Below are 21,532 nucleotides of genomic sequence, written 5' to 3'. Positions count from 1 at the left end.
TCCAGCTGCAGCGGGAAGTTTCACTTGGTAAGATATCAGTAAAAGATGTGTTTTCTGTATTTCCTCCCTCCACCCAAGCAAAGGTATCAAGGAGCAGATTTTATATGTCTCAATGCACAAAGTACATCATCCTGCAGTGAATTTGGCCAATGGAACACAGCGCAAATTTAACTGTTGCGGTACGACAAATCTTACCTGACTGGGGGTGGGATCAGCTTGAGGAATCCAACTGTTCAATGAAAGTCATCTGTCCTCAGCGTTGTCATTAGAGGAGCAGGTCCTTAATTGCACAAAGGTACAGAGTGCTATAGCTCTTGATTTATTCTTAGTTAAACTTCAAACTCATTGAGCACTACCCTCATATCTTAACTCTTAAAATATTTGAGGCACGAGTACGTGTGTGTACTTGTTTTATTCATAATTTGAGTTGTTTCGGGATACCAAATGTACTTCTAGTTCAGGTGATTTAACAAAACTGTTGACCTCATTTCAAAACATCCACTGATCCATTTTTCATTCAATGGCAATATCGAATGTTAAAAGGAACATAAAAACAAACATGCACACAATTGTACAGTTTTCATAAATGTCTATTTCATTATTTGTGGGTAGCGCATTAAACAGTTAAATACATTTAAATAATGTTTAAGTGACTGCACTAATGCAGAATTGTAACTAGATGGGTAACCAATTTAACTAGAAACCAGCTAACAAGTAACTGTCTAAATACTTCAAATACAGCTCTTGTTCTAGGTCATCCTTCTTGGAAAAAAAGCCTGCTGGTCACATTGGAAATACATTTTAAGGCCAAATTCTTCTGATATCCCTTCTCTGCAGCAGTTTCTTCACCGTTTTAAGCCTCCAATTCCAGGCCAAGACCAAGTTTATGGCCGCCGGCATTGATGCTCTTCCCATCTATCAGGGCAGACAGTGTAAGCTTCACACCTGTAAGATTTTAAAGAGTGTTTACAACATATAATCAGAGTAGCTTTCATGCAATTCAACCTCTGTCATTACAAGTCCTAGCTGTAGCTCTTTCCTGGCACCACCCTCCTCAAAAGATTTCTACAGAAGAATCCATTTACACCTGTCAAATCTGCTGAAAGCTAGTCATGCGAATCAAGCAAACCAGACAGTTTTCATCAGCACCATTTTAGACAGATATCTAGGTAGATATCTAAAGACAGATATCTAGGTAGATATCTAAAGTCTCTAATTGATGAGTGTAGAAAAGGTTGCCTCTTCTATATTAAGGTGTGCACAAAGGGAAGTTATGCATACAAACAGACATTCGTACTAGTGAAGAGATGGAATGAAACTAATATTTTTATTAGTTTCCAAACAAGGAACTAACCAATGGTAATATAATATTAAGAAGTGTTTTTATATTAAGACAGAACAGATAAGTTCAGGGGTTTGTTGTTTGTTTGTTTTAAATATGCAGAGCAGAAGATGTATTGTTTTGAGGGTTAATCCTGTTATTTTAAGACCTGCTATTATTCAGTACGATGTGACTGGAGAAAACAATGCTAAAAAAGACTGCTTGCACAGCTTAAAGGTATATTATCAAACAATACAGACTGTTTAACAAACTGTTAAAAAAATAAATGAGGAATATGATGCAGAAATGCCATCAGATACAACAGAATTTGTCTTGGTTAGATAAAAGTTTAATATGCAATATAAGCTACTGTCAAACACCTACTTTGACGTCAGTATAAAACTGTTCTAAAGAGGGGAAACGGTTGCTTATAAACACACAGACCTCAAAGAATTTCTACATATGATAGATTAATTATGTCACGCCCATATATTTTATGTGTGAAAACCCTTACCTGGCCTCAGGGTCTGGGTGTAACCCACTCCGACTAGACTAGAATTGTTCACTTTTGCCTGCAAAAAAAACCCGAAAACAATTAAAACGCTACAGGTGAAGAGCTGCTAGTATCATTCAGCAGCTAGAATAACTATGGTGACACCACCATTATCCATTAGAGCCAGATTTTACTTGTCCTTTCCAAAATCTTTGTGCTTCCTGGATTCTTTCTTCCAGCTATGCCCTTCCCCCCCAATTTACTGAAGAACAGAAATATATTTGAGGGCAAATAGGATGGAGGAGGAGAGCTGTACTGGAGTTCACTTGGCAAGCGAACACCTTCTCTTTCTTTTCAGAAGGCCACAGCAAATCACCACCACAGTCTCCCAAAACAAACCACTTCAGAAGAATCTTCCATGTTAACAGTATTAGAAAAGAACTAGTATTTTGCAGCTCTACTCAGTCAAGAAGCAGACATTTCATAACATTTATCATAAGAACTATGTGCAAGATTACTAATCTCCATTTGTATCACTTTCTCTATAGGATGATTTCAACAACCCAGATTCAATTCCAACCTTATAACATACACAAAATTAAATACTTTTCTGCGCATAGCCTTTTTTTAGCAGCATCTCCAGAGTTCTTACTATGAGAAACCCGCACAGTCCTCTAAAAGCTGCAGAAGAACCCCTGTAAACTTATGGAGTTAGACACAAAGGTTCTCTCCCTCCGCCCATCTCCTCCTCCTGCCTTTTTTGTTGTTGTTGTTGTTGTTTCAAGTCCTCCAGAGTCAGATTCTGTAAGAGATTTTGCCATATGTAACACTACATAATTTAAATACTGCTGCTTTAGTTATGAACTACCTGGAGTGTTAAGAGTAACTCTTACAAGGCTTTTTTACTCTTTTTTTTTTTTTCCTTTGGTACTAATAACACACGTGTTTAGAAACTGGGAGACTGCTGGGCTTAGCATAACCCTTTATGTTAGAGTCATACTTACAGAGATGGAAGCAGTGGAATCCAACTTGTATTTAGCTGCAATGCCAAAACGAGTGCTGTTGCTACCTGCTGTCCAAGCCAGGTTTACAGCAGTTTCAAGATTGTCACTCACTTTCTGGTAAATTGAGCCACCAAATTCTGACCCATCATTGCTGCACAAATTAAGAAAAAAAGCCTCTTATGTTACATACATATATAAGCAAATACGTATGTACAAAAACATACACATATATATCTATATAAAGAAAAATAGAGAGATTATGTTTATATATGTATAATACGTTTGTGTGTACAAATACACTCTCATACACAAACACGAGTTTGAAGTTTCATTTGAATGAGAATTCAGAAAAGTTCAATTGTTTCACACTTTAGACAGGAACAGGGGATATGAACAAAGGCTTCAGGGCAAAATTACATTGTAATAATTCATGCAAAAAGCTAATTCAGAGCACTACAGACAATGCTAATTCTCTTGAGAATGCTGAACTAAGTATTTGACCAAAACCCAAGCTTAAACCAAGGGCAAAACTGTTTCCTTACCAAACTAACAGATATGTGTTAGTAGTTAGGAAAAAAGCATTCCGAGTTACTGAATACATTTTATGTATCTAAGGAATCAGAACATTTATTTTAAAATCTGTCGCAATGCTTGATGACATCAGTAAGCTGAAATGGAATTCTTGCATCCTAGACTAAGCTGTTTGTAGCTTTTCCCTCCCTCAGGTTCCACCAGCCTGAACAGACACAATCATGCCCTTCTAAAAGGAGAAACTTCTATCTCAAAATCAAGTAAGAAGTTCTTTTCTAACTAAGCACACTAGAAAAATGCCAATTTATATTAACTTAAATTGAAAACAGTGTTTTTCAGATCAAGCTGATCAAAACCCAGCGAAGAACATCCATGACCTCTAAATACAGAGAGCCTGAAGAAGGTTCATAAACTTAAGCGTTTCACACACTCTTCACCACATACTGGCAAGAAGGCGAGCCTGTTCTAAGAGGCTGGAAGCAAAGCTTTATTCTTGCTCCAGAAGCTACTATGGCCATATTTAAACAAAGCAATGCTAATTGCTACATCTAACAAACCGAGTGCCCTTAAATTATATGTAGTCAGATACAATTCAATGTAATAGGAAAGCCTGAAAAAGCATTATGAGCTGCTCTGAATAACTGAACTATCGCAGTTCTAATTTTAACATGCTTCCACATTCGGTAAGCTGCAGCATATATTACATAGTAAACAATAACAAGACACAGGTATTTAACGTTTTGAAGAGACGCACACAAGCTAGCTTTTAATAAATGAGTTTGTTTTCAAAAAGGCCCAATACTTAATTGCACTGCAAGCACTTCTTGGTATTTCAAGCACTCATATTCTGATTAGCAGATTGTCTCGAATTTTGTGGAAGCAGGCTGTTTTCAGTACTTACACATTAGTGTGCAGTTGGAAGTCTCCGGTCTTGTAACCCACAGAGAAGTTATTCCTTGTCAACTTTGATTTGGCACTATCAAAAGTCATCTGATATCCTGCAAGCCAGCCCTCATAACCAAAGACAGCTGAACCGTGGATTGCAGGCCCAGCAAAATCAAAGTCAACATCACAACCAAGGTTTAAGCATTCACGCTTATAGGCTGACTTAATTTTACCGCTTTTCTTTCTGAAACAGAGAAACAATCATGTTACGACAGGGCTTGTTCTTTCTCAATGGATTGCCAAATTGAAGTCATGTAATTGTAGTTGGTATCTAAACACCATTGCACAAGTATCGTCTAGGCTGGGCCAAAGCACAGACAACTCAAGAAAGTCACAGCAGGTATGCATTTTGTGATGAATGCAGAGACCTCTTCATGCCTCTTGTAACCTTCTAATTAAGTATTTCTATACTTATACTTCTTCTTACACTATTTCAGAATGACCAGAAGGGGCTGTTGGGAAACATCCAATACTAACCCTGCAGAATAAAACGTGATGCTAAAGAGCAAAAACCTTCAACATTGGGATTCGTTAACTGGCCATTATAAACAAAGTTCACAAGTAATTCTGCATCAATAACAAACCGTACCAATATCTCTTTGTTAATTTCACAGACCAGGTGAACGCTTACTGACCATGGGGGCAGCTATTCTCCTAACCAAGCCAAAAACACTAATAGAATTCTTACCCTGTATTTGGTGAGAAAGTTGTATCAAATGTCAACTTCAAGCCTTTGGCAATCTAATTGTGGAAGGGGGGAAGAAAAGATAAAGCTATAAATTCAGTTCTGCAGTTAAGTAAAAGATATAAACTCTCTTAATATATTAGAATATATATATATATATACACTCTCTTAATATATTACCTGATCTTCAATTGCAATTTCTGTTCCCAGAGTGTTATCTGTGTTCCATTTTTCTGTGAAAGTCAGCCCGTACTCAGCCCACTTGTATTTGGTCTCCAAGCTTCCATTCACTTTTCCAGTGTCTGTGTTCGATGAACCAGATGTTGTGAATTCCTAAAAAGGATGGTATTCACGTTATACACAAGATACAAGTGTTCCTGAAAGCCTTACGCAGTGACAAAAGAGAAAAGACAGACTTTTCTTTAGCAAACACTAAGATCTTGTTATTCCATGCAAGTTTAACATTAGACAACTTGCAAGTATGGGGGAAGGGTGAGAGGGGAAGGGGCAGAAAGTCAAAAGAACTAGGTAATTCACGCCCACTTGGAGGATTTTTTCCCCCTCATCTCATTGCACAGAACACCAACTGCCAGTATTGCAAATTGTATAAGTTCAGAATACGACTAAAAAAGCAAGACAGTAGGTACCCTAAGCATTCTCCTTAAAAATAGAAGAAACTTCTTGAAATATGGTAATTTTGATACTCCTTATGGGCAAATTAAAAATCAAACTAAGAGCCATAAACATTATAATGCAACTCCAGTAAAATGCTTATGTGTTTACTTTACTACTCATCCATCACCAAAGAAATCACGTACAACTGTAAAGTGTCATAGAATGCTATCATTCTTCAAATGACCGATTATTTTTTTTTTTTTTAAAGGGAGGGAGAGTTCACAGTCAAACCAACGTGTCAGCCTTTCACACAGGTCATAGGTATCAATGCATTTTTACTGACATCTGTAAAACTCCTATTCCCCTGACACTTTGTTTTAACGACACACAGGGAGAACACTCATATTTGAATTGTGAGTTGACGTAATAGTTTGACTTTATGCTTTTATGGTTGAGTCACACTCAGAATTCTTAAAGTGTTTAAAAAGTTAGCAACAGCACTCACATTTCCTTGTAAGAACTAACAAGGTCCTGATGTCTCTCACTATTTGGAGTATCCCAAAGAACAGAAAGAAAAATCTGTGTACCACTGTTCAGAAACTAAAGACAAAATCTAGTAGGAAGACTTTGTAGTGGAAGGGTATGGCTTGTTAAGGAGCTATTTCCATTGAAATGCTATTGGCCTCAGAAAAAGAGAATATTATTTCAACTTATTTTAAGTATAAATCAGTTTTGACCTTTGACTTCTACCACACACAATATAATTATGAAATTGACTCCTCGCACAGCGGCATGTCCCATTTCCCCCAGAAGAAGGAAATACCGATTTTACTTCACGACTACCTCTGAAATCACGGATCTTTAACTGTCAACATACTTACAGCCCAAGATCTGCTGCATATAGAGAGAGACTGATCAATTACTGTTAAAGAACAAATTTAATCATGGCCAAAGCATTTACCTGGATTGCTACTGAACCACTAAACCTTCCACACAGTTGTCTAAGATCTAGTTGCAGTAAGATCTAGTCCCTAGCAAATGACAGGGACCACATAAACTTGAGGTAAGAGTAGCTTTAGCTTTAACTTCTCTCTCTGTGATATTGGTATTGCACAAAGTATATGCAAACGCAGCCACTCATGATAACAGCTTTAAGAACAGTCAGCTATTACATTTAAAAACCTTATCTCTGCTTAAAAACATCTATAGTGTTTGTACATGCCATCATTTCCTCCTCCTAGGAAGGATGGCTTATAACTGAAAAGGGATTCATACGAGGGCTCAGCTTTTTCAGGAAGTTTTACTAGTATTACTAGTAGTCCTTGACAGAAACAAACTAGAGTTAAGAACTCCTACTTCTAGACTAGAGCTCTTGCAAGCACTTCAGTTAGGATACAGATGTTTACAAAAACAAAACACAACCACACACCTTGTTCCTAACAGCCAGTTACATTGTTAAAGCTTCCTGTTCTGAAAAAAATCTTTTGGATCTTGCAAAGTCTACTCTAGAAATAGACACAGTTACAAAAGGCACCACTTGCATGACCAAGACATCTTGCATGGAACATTACTACACCAATACCTCTAAAGAGGAGCCAAAGATTCAAAGTGCTACTTCAATGCCATGCTTCTACGAGCATGTTAAGATGCCAGACATTTCCCATGAGCATAAATAGTGGCACGGTGTACTTCAGAAATAAGATTTGTGTATTATGATTGGTTTCTTAAAACACTTGAAGAATCGGTCAGACACTTGCTCACCTTCAGACATAAAATGAGCAACAGCTAACACAAACCTCTTTATTTTACAAAGGTAACTAGGCAGCTAACTTGATTATTAGATATTGGCAGCACACTGCAATGACACTGGCATATTCAAAGCCAAACCTTTAAGGGCGTCTGAAATTATTTGACACAAAGTGTTTATCATTAGTATAGCCTATCAACTACCTAATGGCACCCAGAAACGTGCCCTTCTGTAATTAAGTAAACAGTAAAATGCATCCAGAAAAAAAAAAAAAAAAAGTATTTAAACTCACCACTCCACTTGCAGATTTTGTTTTCACATCCAGTTTCACCAACCCAAAACCTTAATAAACAGAAGTCAAAGTTACAAAGGCACCCATTAAGGCTATGAAACATTTCCAACAAGCTAGTTTTCCAGTCTCAGCTGCGTGCGCGTGTAAAAATATACATACATACATACACACATGCACACCAACACACAACAGCGTAGAAAAAAACCACAAAAGACGTCCCAGAGTATAGCACTGGATTCTATACCATCCAAATTTCAGATGTTATAGGGGGCAGGGAAGGACACCCTCACACAAAACCGGAGTTCTGTTCTACCATGGGAAACGACAGATATCTTCACCGTATTAAGCCGGGAGTGGCCTCTCAATTGTATGCTGAGGATATATGCCCATTTAACGGCCAAAAGGTCACTTCCAAGAATAAATTTAACAACAGAAAAAAATGCACTATTTCCTGACAGCAGAACTCATACCATCAAGGAAACAATGCCATCGGAAGAGCTACCCTTATGCGTGAATCAGAATAAAATTCATCTCTGACCACAAAGCAGAAAGATCTCAGAAGCAAAAACTCAGTCACTGGGTAATACGTAGCCTTTGGAGCTGGCATACAAGTAGATTTAAAGTACTGTCATTTCACAGTGTTGCTCAGCTCCAAGGGTAACAATCTCGGTGGAAAAGCCCCCGAATTCATTCCTAAAGTCTTACAGGCCTTGCCTACATACTAGAAAGAAACAGTACAGCACAATTTAGCTAGGCAGCTCCCTAGTATTAGTATTTTAGTTATGTTCAAACATTCTTTATCTTGACAGCTATTCCTCTTTCTACTCCAAAAAGCTATAGTAGAATATATCCCTTTTCTATACCAGCAAATGCTGTAGCACATACAGGTCAGTAAAGAAAGAGCACATCTTAACCTAAATTACACTTGACACTTACATTCTTGCATATTTGTATACCTCTTTCCTGACATTTATGTAAGCAAAAGCAGTAAGATTTAACAGACTTCACATCAAACTAGCCTACAAAAAGCCTTCAATGACCTGTCAGTTGAGGATAAAGACAAAAACAACCACCCCTACCCCAAAACACAGGCATCTGAGCAGTCTATTTCACATGCAGGCTTAAAATGTCAATTTACCACTACAGCACAGACAAACATTATGTTGTATGACAGGTACTATTCTTACCATATCCTTTATTGAAGATATCTCTGGCAGATTTGCCAAGGTCTGCATATGATGGAGGAATCGCCATTGGAGCTGGAAGGTAACAGGCTAATTAATAGTGAAAGTTTTACCACGCATATGCACAGAAACACTACCCCAACTCTTACAGATTTTTTTAAACCCAGAATTCATATGTGAAGGCAGTTAAGAGACAGATGGCTCAAACAATAGTTACAATATTCTGTAAAACACCTACAGGTTTGCACCAACGTTGTTCATTGTGAACAGGGAACATTTTCTGGGTGCAGGCAATCTGCCTGGAGGGAAGAGGTATTACATGACTGCGGAATTCTCACTTATCAAGTGAATTTCTCTATACGTTTTTAAGTACCAGAAAATAGCTAATAACTTCACATTTCCAGAGTTGGTAGTTTCCACTGAAGACCAGGAAACTGCAAGTTTCAAAATCTATAATGCACACAGTTACTTCCTGAATTCCTATAAAGTTAAATGACAGATGCTTACAGCAATTATCTGACAAGACCTAAAACATTTCATTTTCAAAGTGTGAAAGAGTGCACATCTATTTTCCAACATCACCTGCCCCATAATTTAAATGGCAGACATGTAGTTTAAAAAAATAAATTCTGGGGTCACTAACTAGATTGTTCAAATCAACGGCTTGATGAAGCTTTACAGAAGTCTTACGCAACCACCACGGGAAGAGTACAATTTTCTACAGTCAACAGCACTGTGACACCTGCCAGTTTCCAATACACAAGATACGCAAGCATTTTTAAAGAAAACCATAACGACCAGATTTGGTACTGTTTGGATCTCTCACAAGCAGGACAAGAGAAGGAAGACAAGCGAAAGAGTCCTGCTGAACAGCTCTTTGTTGCTGTGACTTCATTCCTGAAGCAGAAACGAGGCTGATGAGGTCTAATCAGTAACTCTGAAGACTGCGAACTGTTAGGTAAAGTTATTCCCTACAGAGTACAGGAATTAAAGATTTTTTTAGTTTAAAACAAGTAGTAGGAGCGGTGGGTCAGTGAAAAAAGGCTTTTAAGATGAGCTCTTACTCAGACACAGAGCCTCAGGCAATCCCACTGTTAAGGAACCTGTCATTCAAGACTGGCTACCACCCAGCCTCCCTGGCCTGCTAGACTGCCTAAGCTCTCACACAGGTCTGTGCAATGCTCCTGCCTGCGAAGATACTCTATCTATAACCGCTCAGTGACTGTTTTACCGTGATTTCAACAGTAAAAGCCTCCGTTACAGAGGCACTATCTTTAATAGTTTTGAAATATGGAAAACAAGAGCGTATTTCAAAGAGTTGATAATTTCCCCCTGCTGTGTGTGAAAGGGCCAAAAACCAAAGGGGAAAAATAATGAAACTAACTGAACAAGAACCATAAAAAGCCCAAATGATACCAAGTGTCTTCTTTCGTCTTTTAAAATTAGTCATATTTGTTTTGCAGAGACAGCAAGATGAACATTCTTAACTTTTTTAAGCAAGCAGAAAAATATCTTTAGAATGTAAAAAATAAGTCAGTAATCTCTCATATTCACATTCAATGAAAGCAGAAAAGATCAATTTTTAGAAAGCACTTTTAGCCAGGATTCAAATTTTCAAGATCTGGCTGTGGAACTGCACATTTTCTGCAGATTTCTGCAAGATCAAGAACGTACTTAACCATATGGGATCAAGGCAAGTAACCCATTTTTTAAGTTTCTTTCCATCTTTTCCTAGACTTATCGGCATAAAGGGAAAACCTGCCTGGAACACTCGATCCAGAATAAGTTCTTTTTGGGCACCATTCCACTAAACGGACTGTTTCAGAATAGCGTCCACTTAAACAATATATAAACTGATTATACCTGTCATACATACCTAACTCTTATGAACTGCTACTATTAAAAAAAAAATTTCTGGAACTTTGTGTCTTAACATTATCTTTTACATTTCTACTGTAGTTTTCCAGAGGACCTCACCTCACCTTCCTAAAACATAAGAGGCCCATCCAAGCCCAGCTTAGCCTACACATTTACACCTATGCATTTACAGTTTAGCTTTAAAAAAATAACCATTCTTTAGTAAGGCACTCTAAGCTCTACAACCAGGTCACCATAGCAAGACATCTAGCTCTTGCTGGAGATTACAAAACAAGTTTGCTTTTGCATGGAGTTAAAGTAAACCTGCCCCACTCTGAAAAAAAAGGTAAAGCGCTTAAAGGTTAAAATGGTGTAGCCCAAGTCAAAGTTTATTACATTACAATAAATTACATAAGCCTCAGGAAGAGAAGATTCTATGGCAGAACAATTATCAATCTCAGCAACAAGTCAGAAAACGCTTCCTATTACTTATGCAATAAAAAAGCAGGTGTTATTCAGACCAAATTCCAAGGAAGTGTGGGACACTGCTATTTCCTCACTCTACATTTCTGCTATACAGCAGCTGAATAATTCATTAGTAGTTTAGGTAATTTAGAAAAAGTTTAGCTATGTATTTTTCTCTAGTAAGTGGGTCTTTCCTTTAACTACCATCTCTAGAAGAAAAACTATTTCTAGTTGTAAAGTTTTGTAATAGCCTCTAGCACAAACGTATTTTGACAGTTAAAATAAATGAGCCTTCTGCTTTCGTTTTAAACACTGTTTCCCATCTGAGTAGACAAACCACCAAAGACAAGAGATTTATGCTAAGCAACAATGTCCTGGGAAGTGAGTAAACTGGCATCTGTGTCTAAACTGAAAGGATTACTAGAGCAAAAGGATAGTGCTGCTTTATCTGGCCTAGTTAAGCATCCTTCCCATTGCAAGGAAACTGACAAATGTTTGCCTGACATTCCAGCCTACAGACAAGTGCAAGATGCGTGATAAAAAAGAGTTAAAACAACTTTCACACTGCTGTTCTAGTCCTATGCTAGCAGGAACAGAATATACAAAAGGGCAAGCCGTAAGTTAATTTTGGCTTTGCACAATATCTGATAAGCCAACGTCATCAGCAGAAAAGCCTATTAAATTAAAAAAGGGCAAAAAATTTTTCCCATTTCCTCCACTGTTGGTAGGTTAGCTAGGTTTGTAAATTCTTACAATCAGAGATAGCTTTCTTCAACCCTATTTTGAATTGCCTTTCACTTAAAAGGTGATTAGAAGTGCTTAAAATAGAGATAACATACAATGACAAGAAGTTTGTTGTGACAGCAACTATCTATATCAGATAATCTTCTTCCTCATTTCAAAAACATAGAAAGTAATTAATTCAACTGGGATCTTCATCCTGACCTTTGCTTTATCCCTCTTTTCACACAACCCTAAAAAAAATGTTGAATTACATCTGTTATTCAAGAGCTCCAAGAATGATTTCTTCTTCTGTTAGAGAAAAAAAATTAATCTAACAAAAAAAAAAAGCGTATAAACGTTGTCAGAATTATTACATCACCTCTTTCCCTCGAGGTACTATTTCAAAACTCTTCTACATCTTGTAACTAAACGAATTCCAAGAATTTCTCTACAGATTTCTAACAACTTTAAGACCTCAGGATATTAAAGATCAGGCTGAAGGGCATATTTAAAATAAAGAAATAAATATCCTTGCAGCTTTAAAAATTCTTGGCAATAACTACATTAAAATTGTATTCCAATATTGCAATCAGCATGGAGAAGTAGATTCAAAAATATATTTGGTTAAAAAAAATATATATATATATTTATATATATAGGGCATGACACTGACCTTTAAACTTCTAGTACTACTAAAGCTTAAAGAACTCATTACCCTTGCTTCAACTGTCTCCCTACTTACGTCTCGGAGGCGGACATGCTGGAGAAATAGTCATGGCTAGGCCAATTTAGAGAATCTACGGAGAGGGGGGGAAAAAAACGAAACATCCAGAGATGAACTAGGTGTTCAGAAACCGAAAGCAGGGGGAGAGCGGGGCCTCCCCGGGCCGCCGGACACCGCGTGGGGAGAACGGGCGGCCCCCCCCGGGCGCGGCGGGAGACGGGCGCCCTCGCCGGCGGCAGCACCCAGCGCCCAGCGCCCGCCCGGCCCGGCGCCAGGGCCAGGGCCGAGGCGCCCGCGGCGCCGCAAGGTGAACTCCTCGGCGCGGCCATCTTGGGCATCCCGGCCCGGCCCGGCCCGCGCGCCCTCCCGCCGCCCTTCCTGCAACCGCCGGCGCCGCGCAGCCCGCGGGAGCCCACCCGAGGCAGAGGGAAGCGCGTGGAAACGTGCCGAGAACCGGCCCCCACCCCCCGGCCTCCGCCTCGCCGCCCTCCCGGGCGGCGGCACTGAGGGGCGCCGAGCAGGGCCCCGCCGCCGCCCGCGCCCCCTCGCCCGCCCGCCCCTGCGGCCCAGGCCGGCACCTGGCTAGGGCGGGCGGGCGGGCGGAGCGGAGCGGGGCCGGGGCCGGGGCCGCGGGCGGGCGTCGCCGTGAGGAGGCCGCGCTGCTGCAGCCGCTGGCACTGGAGGGCGAAGTGAAGGAGACACCGATGCGCCCGCCCGCCGCCGCGCAGGACCCCAACGAGCCGGGGCCGCCCCGCCGGCCGCCTCCCCGCCGCGCCACACCCCGCGCCGCCGCCCGGCCGGCCGCCGCCGCCGCCACCAGCCGGGAGGCGCCGGGCGCTGCGGGAGACGCCGTGGACCCGGGCGAGAAGCTGGGCGGCGGCGCCGCGGCTCGACAGGCGCTCGGCGGGGCAGCCCCGGCGGCGGGGCGGGGTCCTGCGGCGGCGCGGGGCCCGGCGGGGGGCGGGGCGGGGCGGCGGTTGCCCGCTGCTGTCGGCGGAGGCCGCGACAGCCGGCGGGGCGCTCCCTCGAGCAAGGGCCGCCACCCCTTTCCTGCCAGCTTGCGTTCGCGCTGGTTGCCCAAGCCGCCCCCCCCCCAAAAAGAACGCCCCCGCCCTGCACCCCACCGCGTAGGTCGGACCCTTGGGAAACCTCTTCAGGCGGTGGCTGCTGCCGCCGTGGGGAGGAGCCGCTGGCGGGAAGGGCCCGCTGGCTGCGGTGCGGCAGCCGGCACGCAGCCCGCAGCGGAAGTCACCAAGTCACCAGGGCAAATGGTTGCTCAGCCAGGAAACCCTGGTAGAGGCATCCTCACGATTTCTAGTTCACCTCTGCGTAGTTGGTTTCTTAATCAACATTTCCTCAAAGGTAGTAAAAAATGTGTTTACAAATACAAATTACAGCGGCACAATACGAAGAATATATTCAAGACCAGTGGTTTAGTAGAATACATGGTACAAAGTTAACTTTCCAGCTTACTAGCAGCAGATAAAACCTCCACAGTTTAGCAGTAAGGCCCAACATGATGCCAGCCGGTATCTGTTAGCTATATCAGAAGATAAGCATCCCTCTTTTTTTCCTGTGTGCAAGTCCAGTACTTTCACAACAGAAGACCCAACAGGTTAATACAGATAATTTTGAATAGGAGAGCTTGGCATGACACAGAGAAATGTGTCTTGATGAATTAAGAAGAAAACCACATGCTGAGAGGATAAACAGCAATAGGAGACAATGGCAACTAGCACATCTGAATGTGCATTGGAACATACATTAGGAGTAAACAGAGATCCGATTAAGTAAAGATGGATTGTGGGCATAAGTTGTTCATTATTTAAAGACATGTATTTATTATTCATACCCAGTGTAAAAATTCATTTCTGAATAGAGATTTAGTTACTTACACAAGATTTCAGTTGGCTTTTTTTTTCCCTCCTCTCTCCTTTAAGAGGAAGATTTTAGTCATGGTTTCACTTTATTTTTTAGCAATCCAGGAAAGCACCAAGTACTCCACCCTGAGTGAAAACTAATGAATCACTTTCTTTACAGAACAAACTACAGACATGGTCTGTACAGTAGTGCATGAACATCTCTATATTAACATGCTTGGCTCCTGCAGATACAATTTCCATCTCCCTTTCCTTTTCACTCTCATTCTCCCCATTCTTCATGCTTACAACGATCCCTTATTTCCTACAGCACATTTTCTAAACCGCAGAGAGCCAAGTCTTCGGGCCTACAATAGCTATCCATCAAAATTACTCTGGATCTTTCTTCTTAGCATCCACCTCAGGGCCTGGGCCACTTTCTTCTCCTAACGTTCAGCGCACACACGTCCTATGCGTGCGCGCCCGCTCTGAATGAGCTGGTTTCCACTCTGAACCAAGTATCACACTTGTCTGAGCCAGTCAGCCATTTCCTCCCACTCGTAGTTTAACTATGTCTGCTTTGCTTGAATACAGGCATGAGTATGCATGACTGACATCAGTGAATCATACGGTTTGCTGGTTTCACTTGGAGGAAAAAAAAAAAAAAAACCTGAATCACTTTAACATTTAAACACAATCTGATGTGTATGTTCTTGTAGTAAACTTCCAAACTCTACTTATCTATGTAGTGTAGTCATGATTACTTGATAAAGAAACATATGTGACCAACCAAAAGAGAGCAAGTGACTGGAGTCTGTATCAGTTTCCAATTAAACAGGTTCAATAAGTTCATGTTCACTTCTAACTCAAACCTGAAGTTATTGTTTGCCCTCCTCTCAAGATAGAGGCCTTCACACATTAGAAACCGAGCAGAAAAAGAGACCTTAAAGAAAGCCATCGAATGAACAAGTAAACTGAGACTTTTCGTTTCAGAAGTGAATTGGCTGAGGGAGTATGAAAGGCATTGTAAAAGTATAACCAGCAGGGAAAGGGTGGAAAGCAGCTGAAGCTGGCAGGGAGCAAGTTTCAGCAAAGCAGGTGTCCTCCTAACCAATGGAGAGTTAAGCTGTGGCATTCCTTGCCACAAGATGTTCAACATTTGAACGGGCTCCCAGGGGAACGAGACAAGTTTGTGGAGGAGAAGCCCGTGAAGGATTACCAACTACAAATCTGCTGAGCCATTACATACAGCTGTGCAATCCCTCCCAAGTCAGAAAAACCACTGAGGTGCAAATAGAGATGTCATTTCAGCTCACTCTCTTCTTATGCTCTTACTTAGGCGTTCATTGGCAACGATATTGGGCTGACTATGCTTTTTGTTTCATAAGGTGCAACCACTCTCAAATAAACCAGGCACGTGAAAAGCCGTAAGAGGGGACCCAGGAAGGGTCCACGCTTTCAGGGTACCTGAAGGGCTCATCCACTACAGACTTGATGCCTTGTAATTTTTTTTCTCTCAACAGTTTTAAAGTAGCCTTACTTCAGTTTAGGTTAAATAATTAGGATGAAGTTTAACTGAAGCCAACTTTTAAGATACGCTTAAAACAACACACACAGAAGCCCTCACCTTTAAATAAGCTGCACAGATTCATACCTAGGTAATTCCTCATCTCAGAGGCGCACCATTGAATGTTATTAAGCCTGCAATTTTATTGCTGAGAAGGCAAGCAGAAGGCAAGCTTGGGAAGCCAATAAAAGAACCAAGTTGTTTACAGGCCCTATGGAGACTAACGGAGGCACAGAGCTCCTTGCACCTACATAGTTCATCAAAGCTGGTTGCCCAGAGCTCTACAGCCAAAGCAAACTAAAATCCAGCCCTTGCTGTTAGGGCCTGTGGCGATGCTGTGCACTCTACTAGCATACTCTCAGCGTTAAACTATCATATCCCCCAATAAAAAATAAGAGGAATAGTGAAAAAAATTCTGTTAAAGAAAAAGGAGAAACTCAAATGAAAACTAACCCATGCAGAGAAGCCTGTACTTATTCCTTCTTTTGGATTTGTGTTTGGCTATTTGCAAATTCTCTCCCTTTCTTCTTCTTCTTCTTCTTTTTGTTGCAGTTTCCATTTCCTCTGGATTTTTTACCTCCTGTAGCTCAAGGAAAAAGCAGCTTTCTAACAAAGCTAGGTACAACTGCCTGACAGACCTGCAAACCACCAGGCTTTCTAACATCCTAAAATGAGTAAATTAATAGGCTTCATTCTGTGGAGGTGATACCTCCTGGAAAGGGAGGGGCAATTGGAGTTTTTTGCATAAAAGGATTAGGACATTATCTCAGCAGCCAGTAAGAGCTTTCAAATAATTAAATGCTGATTTGTAAGTGAAACAACCATTCTTGTAAAACTCATTGGAAAAACCCAGAGAGAGATGCCCAGTGTTCCCAAATCACTTAAGTGGATCAATAGATTTGACTGATTGGTGCAGCAGTTGTCACCTGAAGTAAACTCATTTCTGCTGTGTTATTAACATTTCCCCTTTCATTTCTGATCAAGCTTTCTATCCCCTGACCTTACTACTGTTTGCTTTGCAAATGTTTGTGTCTGATATCACACAGAAGATGTTTTTCCCCGTTTTATACCCCAGAGAAAGCTGGAATCAAAGACAGGACCAAAGCATGGATTTTTTGCTTTTCAGTCCTATATTTAGAACATACCTCTCATACACCATTACACTTAGCCATTTCAATCATCTGTATGCCATAGAAGATTCTTACCGTTTGTGACTGCACATCCTATTACCACATAGTAATAGCAGTTGGACAGGTAAAGCTAAACTTGCTAATGAATTTTTATCAAGCTTTGATTTGTATGCTGGAAAATGCCCGTAATTAAAAAAATAAATAAATAAAGAAAGAAAAGTAGGCAGTGGCTTCTTTCTGAAAGACTTAGGCCAGGCTAGCTTTGATGTGGAAAATACTTCATGGCATGAAAATACTCAGGTGAACAAAATGACACCATAACTACTCCTATGACTTGAGCAAACGTATGAAAGAGCTTCAGCAGGTTTAAAGCAGTGAAATTTAAGCTAATCCAAGATAATGATTATCTCTAAATTCCACCATAGACCTGAGGAGGAAAAAAACACAGCCATATCTTGGAGTAAAACAGAAACATTTATTTTTTTACATTGTCATGAACTAAAAACCCAATCAATAAACATTGAAGCCTGTGGCAGAATATGAGAAAATACTAGGTGTCTAACACAAATAAAGGGTAATCTTTACCATGTTATGCCTTGCATTAAGTACTAGGACACCTACAGTTGCACCCAAGAGATTCCTTCAACTCAACACCCTGCCAGGTGAAGACCTGCAGCTGGGAGCAAATAGCATCTCTGTAAATCCCTGACAAGCCCAGACCAGAAGGAGCGGCCCAGAGTTTAAAACAAGGAGAGGGGAAAAAATGAGGAGTGGTATCTGGGTTTCTTGCTACCAGAAACTAATGACTGGGCAGCAAATCCCATGAGGAACCAGGCAACAGAGACAGAGGTCACATAAAGCCGATTAATCTGCAAGCAGCTAGAGTTATGCCAGAGCAATCCAACACAGCTCGTTATCCAGGAGAAAAGGCTTATCTTGACAGAACAAATCTGTTGGAAAGTTTATGAGAAGTGACTTATCTACAGATTTATTTTGCCTATTCTCATGTTACCAAATGCAAAAGTGGTGAAGGAAAACCGACTCCACCTAGATGGTTTCCTTGGAAAGCTGCGTACACCACATCCGCACGTGGAATGGGCATGTAGAAGAGCTTGTCTGGCACTGTTGCACGTTTGCTTTAAAATGTATACCCAGCATTTATAACACAGATGCTGAGCAACTTGTAGAAAAGTAAAGCATAAAGACAAATATTAGAACAACACTGAAGAGTTTAAGGATACCAGAAACTGGACAAAGGCACACAACAGTTTTATTAGAGCCACAAAGAGCTCCATCACTCGGAGCTGGGAGCAGACAGAAAGGATGGTGTTCCTTGTAGTGATAAGCTAATCTGGATAATCTGGCCATCCACAAGCACGCGCCACACGAACGCTGATGCTTGGATCCTGTCACTGCTGCATCCGTTTCACTGCAGATTCCATTATAGTAACAAAATAAATAAAACAAGAGCAACATCTTAAAGGTTCTTACCAAAACAGAGGACCCTTTTACATCTAGTGCTTTGGGTTAAATAGGCACGTGAATACTTCAGGTTAAATATTCACCTACACGAAATGAAAATTGAAATTTACTCAGCATACGCTTCACCTATTTGTTGCCTAAGCACCCGGAAAAAGGCATTGTATTGGTAAGTAGCTATGATGGAAAAGCATATATGCTTATCTTAGTGTATTGCAAGATTTAAAAAAGGAAAATTGTACAAATTTTGATTTCCACAGAGGAACAGAAAAAGAAACGTGGATATGGATGCTGTCTCTGTTAAAAACTGTAATTTCAAAACCAGTCTAAGCGGTATGCATACAATCTACCTGGGAAAAATATGAAGAAATATTTTAGTGGCCACAAGGTTGTTGGCCACATGGCCTGGAAGGCTAAATGGACATGAACTTAGTTTCAAAGAATTATCTTGCATTAGCCAGATATGTCAGATGGTATACAACCACACATGAGAAATCATTGCTAAAAATCACTGACTGACTGTATTTGCGAAAATGGATGATATGTGTTTGCACATGGATTCACTTGTGCAGGCAGTGGAAAAATTCGATGTCACTTGCTCCATCAGTGTCAATTACTACTGGAACCAAAGCTGAGTCTTTAGAGCAGTTACAAAGCCCTGCAAGTAATGATCCACAAAAAACATATTTCTTAAAAATAATCTCTCTGAGCGTTGCCAGCCAAACAGGCCTAGATCACTTGATGGATATTCACAGCAGGACACAGGCCAACAGTTCAATTAACCCAGCAACAGATTAAGGAAGTCATAAACATTAATATCAAAAGGCTAGCCAGGACATAGATAAAGAGAAATAACCCTTGGTTCATTGATCATAAGGAAAGAGTCTTTCAGGGAGAGACGTGCTCCTTTGCTCCATTCTTGTCATGTAGAGATAAGTTCTCTAAAAGGATATTTCTAGTCCCGAGAGGAAAATCTCTGCGCTCAGCAGGAAGCCGGTCTCCAGGTTTCCATGCAACTCATGTGATTCAAACAGAAAGTACAACCTTAAGTACTAGAATATAACAAAAAGCAACAAAATAGAGCACGTCTGGCTGAGGCTAATTATTTAAACATTTCTTTTAAAAGCACATAGAAAGGTAATGTTTTAGGAGCAATGCTCTATTAGTGTTATTTTAAAGCTCCATGATAGATCTACTTTCTAAATGGTAAAGGTAATTCTAGGCCAAGAAAGAGCCTATTAAACAATACTTCCTATTACATATTCCTTACTACTGCCCATTTGCTTCACTATAGAAAGTGATTTAGAGAAGATGCTGACCGTATTAGCTACTTATGATTAAAAAAAGCATCAATATTTTTGTCTATATGGACCAGACTTCCCCTCTGTTTTGTTAAATTTTAGTTTTGTTTTTATAATAAATATCTAGAAGGTACTTTAGCCAAGGAACAGAGATCCAAGGAGCCTTGAGAAATTAGTAGAGGTAACTGGTGGGTTGCAGTTTAATTAATTAATGCACATTTTAAAAATAACTTTCTTCCTAAATTAAGTTTTCAGTTGCCTTTAAAGATGGATTGTAAGAATCAAATATAAATACTGATCAAAGACCATTGAATTTTTTTTTAATTTGCATTAGGAAAACTGGCAAATTCACCAGTACAGGGATGGTAATGTGGCCCCAACTGTTAGGGCCACATCTCCGTAGGGAGAAACGTCAAAAGCTTCATCAGAAAGTCACATTTTAAATTTATTTGAGATAACTAACCACCAGCTTGTAGGCCTTACAAGCAAACAGCCTACTTAGAAACAATGTTTGACAAGCACTGGTGACTTAAATAGCCTAAAAATAGAAAGACAACAATAAAGATGGGGAAAATGCTACCAGGAATCAGGAGGCTGAAAACAGCCTTGACAGATTGGTGAACTAAGATCTCCGGATGCTCAGATGGTGAATAACAACCTGAGAGAGATCTCAACAGGCTGAATTCATGCCTTTTAGAAGGAAGAAATTGCCCCTTGATATAAAACCAGGAAGGCAGAAAATAAAAAGTGAAAATAGGCCTTGAAAATAAAAGTCAAGGTGATGGATAAAAGCCTCTCTCTGACATCACAGAATAGATTGATAAGACAGAGGAATTCATCTTGCATTAAGGCAACATTTACTGCCTCCATTACAAGGAAAAGGTCTGGGGGAGAAGAAAAAAAAAATCACAGAATATTGGAAGAAATAATCTGTCCTGGTGCCATGAGTGCTGCCAGTGATGATAGCTAGGCTATCTTGTGACGGCATTCAAGAAATTGGCTGTCTTCAGAAGGGCTCAAACTATTTAACTCTTAGACAGCTCCCATGGAAGGAGCTGCTCCTTGGCTGGAAGACCCAGCAAAGGACACCCAGGAGGAAGAAAATCTTGATGGCTGCAAACCAGCTCCTCCACCGAGCAGCAGCTTGCCAGGCTCCTGGGCTGGGTCGGTGGGTGAGAAGCCAGGCAAGGGTACCGCCATGTGCCTGTGGTCTTGAGGAGTGGCCAGTGTCAGAGAGGTTGTAGCACCTCCTGGCACGTCCCTCTGAGGACTAGCTCCTGCTGCAGGAAGACGGCCCCAGCATGAAAGCCCATCTCTCCGGCTTTGGCTCCCCACCGGGGACAAGGAGCCAGTGGCGCAGGGTGTAGGTTTGATAGGGCAAGGTGCTGGTGGGCTTGGTGGCGTGGAGGCGCGCACATGGCCCCAGCCTATGGCTCTCTGACACCCGCGGCAGGCAAATCTGGACCCTACCGCTGCCACTGCATCGCTCTCCTACAGAGGCACCGATGCTCTGTTTCGTTAAAAAGCTACACCTGCATTAGACTTTAATTAAGACTAAGGGAATCGAGTAATTCAGAGATCTACAGAACTCATACTCAAAAAACAAGCAA

The 21,532-nt window shown here is 40.9% G+C and overlaps 1 protein-coding gene across 10 annotated transcripts; it reads right to left on the bottom strand.

Annotated features, from left to right (window-relative positions):
- Positions 1-393: 393 nt before the first annotated feature.
- VDAC2 (voltage dependent anion channel 2) lies at positions 394-13,876 on the bottom strand. Of its 10 annotated transcripts, none has more exons than XM_068950488.1 (10): positions 13,711-13,803; positions 12,605-12,659; positions 8,821-8,892; positions 7,634-7,683; positions 5,160-5,312; positions 4,983-5,035; positions 4,251-4,478; positions 2,819-2,969; positions 1,836-1,893; positions 394-945 (listed from the first exon to the last, which is right to left on the bottom strand). In XM_068950488.1, exons 2-10 carry the CDS (start codon positions 12,636-12,638, stop codon positions 854-856), a joined length of 891 nt encoding a protein of 296 aa, XP_068806589.1. In that variant the 5' UTR covers positions 12,639-12,659; positions 13,711-13,803; the 3' UTR covers positions 394-853. The 10 variants fall into 10 exon arrangements, with proteins under 10 accessions (XP_068806589.1, XP_068806590.1, XP_068806591.1 ...); XM_068950489.1 differs by having other exon boundaries at positions 13,725-13,800; XM_068950490.1 differs by having other exon boundaries at positions 13,736-13,795.
- Between the last annotated feature and the right edge of the window lie 7,656 nt (positions 13,877-21,532).

The sequence above is a fragment of the Struthio camelus genome, chromosome 7 (assembly GCF_040807025.1).
Source record: "Struthio camelus isolate bStrCam1 chromosome 7, bStrCam1.hap1, whole genome shotgun sequence".
Lineage (NCBI taxonomy): Eukaryota > Metazoa > Chordata > Aves > Struthioniformes > Struthionidae > Struthio > Struthio camelus.
The sequence above is the reverse complement of the archived record's forward strand: the minus strand, read 5'-3'. Positions and strand labels throughout refer to the sequence as shown.

Excerpts from the sequence above, each read along its gene's own strand:
- VDAC2 (XM_068950488.1), bottom strand. The coding sequence starts at position 12,638 with ATGACTATTTCTCCAGCATGTCCGCCTCCGAGAC. Across the intron at positions 7,684-8,820 it reads TATCTTCAATAAAGGATATG|GTTTTGGGTTGGTGAAACTG; the intron begins GTAAGAATAGTA and ends CTGTTTATTAAG. Across the intron at positions 5,313-7,633 it reads CAAAATCTGCAAGTGGAGTG|GAATTCACAACATCTGGTTC; the intron begins GTGAGTTTAAAT and ends CATCCTTTTTAG.